Source organism: Nyctereutes procyonoides, unplaced genomic scaffold, assembly GCF_905146905.1.
Source record: "Nyctereutes procyonoides isolate TBG_1078 unplaced genomic scaffold, NYPRO_anot_genome, whole genome shotgun sequence".
Classification (NCBI taxonomy): Eukaryota; Metazoa; Chordata; class Mammalia; order Carnivora; family Canidae; genus Nyctereutes; species Nyctereutes procyonoides.
In genome coordinates this window covers 33,847,563-33,857,986 of record NW_026575140.1, presented here as the reverse complement: position 1 = coordinate 33,857,986, position 10,424 = coordinate 33,847,563, and the positions used below count along the sequence as shown (strand labels likewise).

Genomic DNA, 10,424 nt, shown 5'->3' with positions numbered 1-10,424 from the left:
TGGGGGGCAGAAGACAGAGGGAAGGGCCAGCAGACAGAACTGAGGGGCAGGGAAAGCCCTGGCAGAGGCTTCGCGCAGGGACGTCGCGTTTGCTACGCTATCCCTCAGGCTAGCATGGTGCCGCCAGGACACCGGCGTTCAGCGAACACCCGGAAGCAGGTTCGGCGGGTCTGAGCTCAGGCTCATCGTGGACTCACGAGACCCCGCCGGTCCACTTAGAGGAGGGAAGGAGAAAACGCCGGCCCACGAGGGAAGCAGCTGCCACGGGTGGAGGCCCCGCCCCCTCGACGCACGCCGGAGATCCGCACCCGCACGGTACGCCGGCGGCGCCTACCGTTTACGACAGGCCGGAAAGCAGCGGCCGCAGCTGTCGCCAGGCCGAGTCGGGCCGAGCCGAGCCACGCCACTATGGGGGTGAGGCGGAGGCCGACTGCCGCCGAGGCGGGGACAGGGAGGTGGCGAGGACCTGGGCGGCGGGAGTTCGTGCCAGGAGGGAATGAGAGGAGCGGGCTTGTGCTGGGAAGGAGCAGGGAGGCAGAGCTCGTACTGGAGGGGCGGGGCTGGGGCTAGGTAGGCTGCGCAGGCGCGGTTGATGCCCTTTCTCCGGCCACCCCCTCTCCACAGAAAATTGCGCTGCAGCTCAAAGCCACGCTGGAGAATGTCACCAACCTCCGCCCCTTGGGCGAGGACTTCCGGTGGTACCTCAAGGTGCGGCTGGAGGGGCGGGGCCCTGGGCGGGAGAAGGGAGGGGCCTGGGAAGCCGCAGCGCCGCGAGGTTCCCAGTAGGGGGAGCGACTCCGGAAGGGGCGGGGCCCTGGACGGGAAAAGGGAGGGGCCTGGGAGGCCGCGGCGCCGCGAGGTTCCGGGTGGGGGAGCGACTCCGGAGGGGGCGGGGCCCCAGGGGGTGGGGCCGGGAGAGCTTTCCCGTGCGCTGGTCGGTTTAGGAGGGAATCTGTGTCTTGGCAAGATTGGAGATGTATTACCCTTAAATGTTGTTTTCCCGACTAGAATTTGTTCATTTTTCTGAGTGTATTGGTTAATTCTTAATTGGCAAGGTCTCGGAATTCCCTTTGTAATTTTTCCTCCGTGAAATAGTTCATGTTACGGAAACACTAGACGAAAGGGTACTTTGGTTTACAAGAAGGGGTCTTGAGATTCTTTAGTAAAGAGAGGAATTGCACCTTGTGTTTCACTTGTTGATTGGGCTTTATTTCTCGTGAAATCGTTTTCATGTTGTTCTCCCCTCCCGGTACCGGCGAATCTGGTCTACGGAGGCCCCTCGTGCAGAGCAGGCTGAGGCCCTTCGCTCTCCCAGATCTCGTAGCTTCTGCTCTGTGTCGCTCCTCGTCTAAACCCCAGCGAAAGCTCTGTCCCTTTTAGGAAGCGTTCTGGACACCTTTACTACCAAATACTTTGAAGCTCGAGTCCCAGGGTTTATTTGAGGATTTCATGTTCTTCCGCTTCAGAAAGCAGAGTCTAGCGAAGGAGACGGACGTAGAGTAACAACAGTGATGAATACTTCTACTGGGAACCTACAAGGGAAGCTCCAGGCCCAACGAGGGGTGGGGGTGGGCGCAGTTGAGAGCATTTCTGCCCTTCCTGAGCCTTCGATGTCCAGCCAGACCGGGTACTTCTTAGAGGAGGGTGGGCAAGCCTGCAGGAGAAACACGTGACCTGTTCTGTGCCCAGAGAGAAATCCAGATGTGTTCTTGGGGCTGGTAGTAAAGAGGAGGTGAAACTGGATAAGAAGGTAGTTTGACCCTGCCTACATCACACTTTTCTTGCCGTTTCCTTGTCTGCCCACCTGAGCCAACTACTTTACTAATCCCTCTTTTTCCTCCCTCAAGATGAAATGTGGCAACTGTGGTGAGATTTCTGAGAAGTGGCAGTATATTCGGCTGATGGTAACTGCTTCCCCTACCACGATAGCTACACACAAACACTTAGGCCTCTAGGCAGGGATCTGGGGAGGGAGCTTGTGACCCTAATCTCTCAGGTCTTTGGACCGTGTTTTCTGTGGTTTGGAAGGGCAGCCCTGGAACAGGCTTCTTTGGAATGTGAGGCAGAGTTCAAAATCAAGGGGAATCCTTTTTTCAGTCTCAAGGAGCTCCCCAGGATTCTTATCCTGGCAGATGGTGCTCCCTGTCAGAGTTTTGGTCTCTTCAACTGTCTAAGTGGTAGATGGGATCTTGTCTAATGAATGTGTGGTGACGGCTTCTGTTTACCCTTGCCAGGATACTGTGGCACTGAAGGGAGGTCGTGGCAGCGCCTCCATGGTCCAGAAGTGCAAACTATGTGCGAGGGAAAACTCCATCGGTAGGTCGGGCCACGAATCCTGAGCTCTGCCAGCTGGGCCACATCTGCCTGGTACTGGACCAAAAGCAGGCTCGTGTGACTGTGGGTGGACCTAGGCCTGAGGTGCCCAGGCCGTGGCAGCCGACTCTCCCAGAGCCACATCTGGGCACCAGGATGGGGGCAAGTAGGGACTCAAGTCAACTTTGTCTTCTCTTTGATGTTTCAGAGATTTTGAGCAGCACCATCAAATCTTACAATGTAAGTTTCCTGATGTGGTGGTAGGTACGGTGCGTTTAAATCTAAGCTGGGAACTGGGAAGCCTGGATTCCAGAGTTTTTTCTGCACCAGAGTGACGTGCCATGGGGCACTCATATTCTTACTTGTTCACTCACTCCTATCAGTCACTCACCATGTACTGGCTTTATAGGCAGAAGAGTCATAAATAAGGCTATTGCAGTGCCTCTCTAATAAGCACTGGGCTATGCGAGCTCAGGGAACCTCTGGCCCAACCTGCCACTCAGTTTCCATCACTGAAAGCACTTGCTTGTCTACACAGAGGATTGGGGAGCCATCTCTGGCACCCTTGATGTTGATGTTATTAGCTAGTTATATGTTACTGTGTAACAAATTAGTCCAAAGACAACAGAGGGAGGGTGTACTTTGAGTCTCTCTGTTTAAAGGGTAGTTACTTGTATTCACCTATTCCTTAATTTAAAATTTTATTTATTTATATAAGACAAAGCATGGGCAGGGGGAGGGGCAAAAGGAGGAGCAGAAGGAGAAGCAGGCTGCCCGCTGAACACAGAGCCGAATGGGCTGAGTTCCAGGACCTCAAGATCAGGACCTGAGCTAAAATCAGACACTTAACTGAGTCACCCAGATGCCCCCTTACTTAGTATTTTTGAAACATGTCTGACTTATGCCAAATTTTCAGTTTTGTCTGGAAGTTAAAGGGAGAAGTTGTGTTTTCAAGTAAATGATATATAGTGGATGAAACACCAGTTAACAAAAAGCAAACTAGGGCCAACAGAGTGCCTCATCAGTGCCAGTGCCTCACCATGGTTGGTGTGTAGAAATGATTTTACAGGGAATGACAGAATGAGACTGAATGGCATCTCTGAGCCCATGGGTCACTTAGGCATGAATTTCCTCACTATACTAGCCCCTTCAAGAGGCACCTCTTCCACATGAAAACCCCATTTCAAAGGCTTTTAATTCAGCCTCCTGCCTCATAGTATGGCAGAGGTTGAGAAGCTTTGGATACTTTATAGTCTAACATTCTTGTTCATATTTTTTTTATTTTTTATTTTTATTTCTTATGATAGTCACACACACAGAGAGAGAGAGAGAGAGAGAGAGAGAGAGGCAGAGACACAGGCAGAGGGAGAAGCAGGCTCCATGCCCCGGGAACCCGACGTGGGATTCGATCCCGGGTCTCCAGGATCGCGCCCTGGGCCAAAGGCAGGCGCTAAACCACTGCGCCACCCAGGGATCCCTTATATTTTTTATCTTGATAATTTTTATCTACTATTTGGGCACAGTGTCTGGCACTTTACATAGTTCAGATTTTCACAGCAAACCAGTAGTGGTTTCCCTCAGCCCAATCTGATAATCTTAGGCCCAGTTGGGAAAAGAAGCAGGCCTGTCTGAGCTCATATCCAGGCAGGCTGACTCCACAACTCAGTCTTTCTTCTGTAGCAACTGTGTCCAAGAAGGTCTTATGAGGAGCAGGTGCCCAATGCAGTCTTCTTCCAGAAGGGGAGGAGTTGCCCCCAAGTCTCATTCTGGGCTTACAGGAAGGATAGGGGAATGAGGTCTTCCCAAGGGCCCAGTTGGACCTGCCCCCTTAACACACTTCCTTTCTAGGCTGAAGACAATGAGAAGTTCAAGACAATTGTGGAGTTTGAGTGCCGAGGCCTTGAACCAATTGATTTCCAGCCCCAGGTGTGTCTGTCTTCTTGGGGTACCTGTGTCTTTGGGGAAGGCATGTAAGAAGTAACAGCATAACTTTGCTTCATCCAGAGACCATGGACTAGGACTTCTGTCTAAGGATAATAGTTGTTATTTATTAGTGTCTACTATATGTTGGGCACTGTGTTGGTCATGTTTACATATTCATTTAATCCTCATGTAACCCTGTGAAGTTATTCATCCTATTTTTCAGACAAGGAAAGAAGTTCAGAGATTTTTGCCACTTGCCCAAGGTGACAGCACTGTAACTGTCATTTGAACTCAGGTCTATCTGACTCCAGAACCAGTGCTCCTCCCACTTTATTTTCACCTCAATGACAAATCTGTGAAGCAGATAGACAAGTCCATATTCTCATCCCTGTTTCCTAAACAAGAAAACTAAGGTCCAGAGAGGGGAATGACATGCCCAGAGTCTTTCAGGAACGTAGGGGTAACGGAAAGGTGTCTACCCCTCCTGGGGTCCAGGGCTGTAGTTTCAAGGAGCCACTTCAGTCCTGGGAGAGCTGCCAGGACTGGGAAGTGCAGTAGTTACTCTAGAACAGGTGCTCGCACTGCACCTCTGTCCTCCCATCTTAAAGGTGGTGTGAGAAGAGCCTGTTCCCTGGCCAGCCCTCACATGCTGGACCAGTGCCTCCTTTCCCCCAGACTAACTGCTGTCTTCCTGTCACCAACAGGCAGGGTTTGCTGCTGAGGGTGTGGAATCGGGGACAGTCTTCAGCGATATTAATCTGCAGGAGAAGGTACAGGACTTGGGGGCCTTGCAGGACACTATTGGGTACCTGGTGGGAATTACCATTTTGGTGAACAAAGATGACTCCACATTTTTTTTGTTTTTTTTGTTGGTGATTTTGGTGTTTAAATGGCCCTAAGTGTAGTGCTAAAGGTGCTATCTAGTGTCCCACAAGCGAGAAGTCTGGGATATGCCTAATGGAGAACATGCATGTTAGATAAGCTTTCTTTAGCTATGAGTTATAGTGCTGCTGGCTAAGAGTTCAATATTAATGAATCAATTACCTATAAGGTGTTTTTAAACAGAAACCTACCCAAAATAAGATTATATATTGATTGGTTGAAAATGTCATCAGAGGTTTCCAAGATTACCTAACCCTGTATTTCCCCTGGAAGCAGTGGTTCTCTGATTACTAATTCAGTATTTGTGGTAATTTTGCAGCATATAACTACCATGAATAATGAAAATCATCTGTATTACTGGACAGGTTACTGCCTTACATAAGCCTTGTGATGAGACTTCAGAAGGAGGACAGAAGCCTCCTTCAGTTTGCATAGCACCTAATGACAAGTGGAATTTACTGAACTCTTACATGGCTTGGCACTATGTTAAATACTTTTACATGGGTTCCCTCATATGCTGCTTTTGACATTCAACATGAAGTCTGTTGTCCTTTTTTTTTTTTTTTAAGATTTTATTTATTTATTCATGAGACACACACACAGAGGGAGAGAGAGGGAGAGGCAGAGACACAGGCAGAGAGAGAAGCAGGCTCCATGCAGGGAGCCTGACGACTCAATCCCAGGTCTCCAGGATCAGGCCCTGGACTGAAGGCGGCGCTAAACTGCTGAGCCACCCAGGGATCCCCCTTTTTAATTTTTTAAAAGATTTTATTTATTTGAGACACACAGAGGCAGAGGCACAGGCAGAGGGAGAAGCAGGTTCCCTGTGGAGAGCCCGACACGGGACTCAATTCTCAGACCCGGGATCACACCCTGCACCAAGGGCAGACGTTCCACCAATGAGCCTCTAGGTGTCCCTGTCCCTTCTTTAAATAGAAGACAGAACAGAGGCTCGGAGAAGTGACTTGCTCAGAATGCGCTCTAGCTCTGTTCTGGGACATACATATTCATGAGTATCTCAGTAAGAGCCTGAACTGGCCCTTTAAAGTCCCACAGTGCCCTTGTCCACACTGTCCTAAGCCATCTCATGAAGCTGACAACCACCTTTCTTTCCCCACAGGACTGGACGGACTATGACGAAAAGGCTCAGGAATCTGTGGGCATCTACGAGGTTACCCACCAGTTTGTGAAGTGCTGAACCTTCTTCCTGCACACTTGCCTCTAAGAACTGAGAAGGGACAACATGCCCCAAGCAGCAGAGCCCTTGAGGCTAGGCCCCTTGTCCCTTGTCTCCCAGGGGCTGTCCAGGCCCTCACAGCCTGCATGCTCGGCTCTGTCACAGCCCCCCAAGCCGACTAATAAAGCCTGTTTGTGCTGCACTGCTGCATGAAGGCAGAGTCAGGCAGAAGGACAGCAACTCCTCCACAAATAACAATTCATGTTGGAAGTCTCTGATTGCTTCCTGGCACGTTCCCACAGTTTAAGATCCAATTTGTAAAATATGCGGGAATGCGTAGCTTCTAAGGGCTCCAGCCCTTGGGGAGAGGGTAGGTCAATCCAAAGGACCTAAGGTGTCAAGGCCAATGGTGCTAAGGGCAGTTGGGCCTGTGGAATGATTCCATGAGCCCCATGGTCCTAAGCCAAAACACTCCATTGACCACCGTCTCTCCCAAGTAAGCCCAGGCATTTTTAGCTGATGTCACTTCATATTCCAGGGCCAGCAGGGACTTTAGAGTTGGCAGTCCAGTCCTGGTATGAATCTGCTCTGAAATTCCTGCTGGACCATCATCAAGTCTGTCTACTTGCTGAGAGGGGCAGTCCTCTTCCCATCAGAGGAGTCAATGTGAAAGCTCTTCCTTCTGCTAAGTCAGCCTTTGCATTCCCTGGAGTTCCTCCTGCTGGTCCTGCTTGGTCACTCTGTGGTTATGCTTTCATGTTCTACCCCTGGACAGCCCTGTGTACGTCTGAAGACAGGAGTCATGGCTCTGTGTGTCTTGTGGGCCTGGTTCCCTGGGTCTGAGGGTCCCCTGCAGAGTGGAAAGAGTTGTTTGGTATACGATTAGATCCATGCTGTTGGTATACGATTAGATCCAACTCTGTTTGGAAAGAGTTGTTTGGTATACGATTAGAAGGGCATGCTCATGCCTTCACACTGGTGAACCCATCTTTTGGAAAACGTACTATTTTTCCAAAGAGAGACCTTACTATTCCAGTGTTCTGCTGGAGCCAGAATTCTTTGGAAGTAAAAATTATTACCTTAGTTTTCTGGGAGGCCCACTGGGAAACCCATCTTTTGGAAAACTTACTATTTTCCAAAGAGAGACCTTACTATTCCAGTGTTCTGCTGGAGCCAGAATTCTTTGGAAGTAAAAATTATTACCTTAGTTTTCTGGGAGGCCCACTGGGAAACCCATCTTTTGGAAAACTTACTATTTTCCAAAGAGAGACCTTACTATTCCAGTGTTCTGCTGGAGCCAGAATTCTTTGGAAGTAAAAATTATTACCTTAATTTTCTGGGAGGCCCACTGGGAAATGATCTGCCCACTTCCACACTGGTTGTGGCGGGGACTAGGAAGGGGCATTACCTCAGATTTCAGGTAAAGCTGGCTGTGTCCACAGGTGGTAAAGAGATGCCTACCTTGTCTCTTCTCCAGTCTGGCATCTCCATCGTGTTCCCTCTATGCTCCCTGTGTTCCTGGCCCCTGCACATGCTCTTTTCTGCATCTGACATAGCAGAGCTGCTGTGGCCCTCCCTCCGCCACCAGGTCTATAAGGTTCTGTCACCCACAGGGTCCAATCTGCTGCCCAGCCTGAAAGCAAATCAGTGGAAGCAGCCTGAGAAGCAGCCTTTCTGTGTTTTAGTCTCTGTAATAGCCAGTGTGTGTGAAGCTCACAAAGACAAATAATAAAAGGATCTCAAGGTCTTTTTTATATTTTAGATTATTTTCTTATTTTTCAGGAGGTAGAAGAACCCAAATAATCACTAACAGATTAAAGGAAAATTAGATTATGTCAGCAGATGCAGAATAAGTGTTCAGTAAAATTTAGTATCCATTCAACAATAAAACCAACTATAGAAACTCTGAGACTAAGAATAGAAAGGAACTACCCTCCCATCACAAAGTAGATCTGTAGAGAATGTAGAGCAAATGAAATGCATGAAGTATTCCATTTGAGGTCGGGTGAGCGGAGAACACCGTTGATCACTGCTACTCTTCCTTATGCTTGAGGTCCTGTCCAGTGTGCTAAGACAACAACAAAAAGTTAAGGGGAAAGTATTGAAGAAATGACTCATTTTCACAGATTATGATTTTCCACTTACAAAATACAAAAGCATTATTAATAGGTGTTGGATTTAAGATCATTATACAGAAATCAAATGCACTTCAGTACACTGACAACACACAAAATGTGATTCAAGGAAAAAGTACCATTTATAACAACAAAAAGTACCTCCAAAAGTAAGCAGGAGTTAAATCTATCAAAAATGTTCATGACCTTAGTGGACAAAATTATTAAACTGCTGAAAGTTGTTAAAGCCTAAATAAATGGAGACCTATACTACCTATCGGTGGATAGGAAGACTTGATATTATAAAGATCCTCAACAAATATATTTATAGGGATCCCTGGGTGGCGCAGCGGTTTGGCGCCTGCCTTTGGCCCAGGGCGCGATCCTGGAGACCTGGGATCGAATCCCACGTCGGGCTCCCGGTGCATGGAGCCTGCTTCTCCCTCTGCCTATGTCTCTGCCTCTCTCTCTCTCTCTGTGTGACTATCATAAGTAAATACAAATTTAAAAAAAAATTAAAAAAAAACCCAAATGTATTTATAAAGTTCTTGTCAAAATCTCAACTTTTTTTTTTTTTAACAGAACATAAGTTGATTCTGAAACCTGTGATGCAACACAGGTGGGAGACTCCCTCTGCCAGATGCCATGATGTAATTAAAGAGCAATGGCAATTAAGCCAGCATCATACTGGCACTGTGACAAACAGACCAGAGGAACAGTAGACAGACCCCTGTGTATATGAAAACTGGTTTATGACAGGTGCTGTTGCAGAACAGTAGGGAAATTTTTAACCCACTAATAATGGTGCTGGGGCAATTGTTTAAATGTATGCATTAAATGATATTGGGACGTTTCATTCTGCATACAAGAGTCCATTCCAAGGTTAGTTACCCTGAGTGCTTTGGTGCAGCAGCATGTTGGAGTACAAGAACCCAGGGCTCAGTGTCTGGCTCACTATAAACACTGGGCAGGTACCATCCCTCTGGCACCTCATTTTGTCCCTCTTAAAGAGCACTTTCACTTCTGACATTGTTACTAGATAAAAATTAGTCAAAACGGTGGTAACATGTTTGAGGCCTGCCTTTTCACCAGGAGAGTTAGCTCCCTGCCCCACACTCCAGGCCTGGTCTCCTGCCAGTGGATGTATATTAAAGCTGATGGAGACGGGCACAAGTGGAAGATGAAACCACCTGAGTCCTAAATTCCCTACTGTCTTGTTTGGACATTCCACAGAGGTCCTCCGTATCCTCTTATGTTATTCCTGAACAGATGTTTAAAAGGTACCATCTTTATCCTATAGCATTTTTTTTTTAAGTCAGGCATGTTTGTAACACTTGACTTTTGATGAATAATGAGATGAAGGTTGGGGAACACGAAGCTGTGTCCTCATGTACAATGGTCATTTCTGTTGTTTCCCAGAAGGGCAGAGGTGCCCAGGATCTTTGCCTGTCCAGGAAGCCTGATCATCTCACAATGCTGCCCTCCTTCCTCTGTATGTCATGTCACACTGGGCTGAGCCCTCACCCTGGTGAGTCATCAGAGTTCCAGAGAAGCCTGCATGCCTAGCCTTCAGAAAGCTCAGGACTCCCAACACCAGACATCTTTACTCTCCTGACACTTAATGTGCATCTTAACTTTCAGCCATCTTCCCTGAAGGCTTCCGCTGCAGCAAGCTCTAGAGGGAGGAAGACAAACCCAAGCTGTCTTGTTCAAGAGTCAAGCAACTATAACCTGCTAACTGAAACAGTCACTCCCAAACAGGTGCATTGGGTCCCTGGGAAAGCTTCTGAAAAAGATGTTATTCATTCCTACTGAATTAGAATCTCTGGGATAAGACCTGAGATTTTATTTTACTTAAAACCATTCTCAAATGAACTGGATATATCCAGACCACACCCTGATTTCACAGCTGAGCTGCTGCAGGGACTAAAGATAATGAAGGCAACGTGTTCAGCACAATGTTGGGGGTGCTGTACAGCAGGGAAGGGAAGCAAGTCTGACTTGGTTAGAAATAC

The 10,424-nt window shown here is 48.1% G+C and overlaps 1 protein-coding gene across 1 annotated transcript; it reads left to right on the top strand.

The window, feature by feature from the left end:
- The first annotated feature begins 326 nt into the window (after positions 1-326).
- On the top strand, positions 327-8,049 carry CZIB (CXXC motif containing zinc binding protein). The gene is made up of 8 exons (XM_055305690.1): positions 327-414; positions 625-708; positions 1,848-1,904; positions 2,235-2,316; positions 2,522-2,553; positions 4,162-4,239; positions 4,941-5,006; positions 6,239-8,049. The coding sequence occupies exons 1-8, from the start codon at positions 409-411 to the stop codon at positions 6,314-6,316; spliced, it is 483 nt and encodes a 160-aa protein (XP_055161665.1). The 5' UTR covers positions 327-408; the 3' UTR covers positions 6,317-8,049.
- The last annotated feature ends 2,375 nt before the right edge of the window (positions 8,050-10,424 follow it).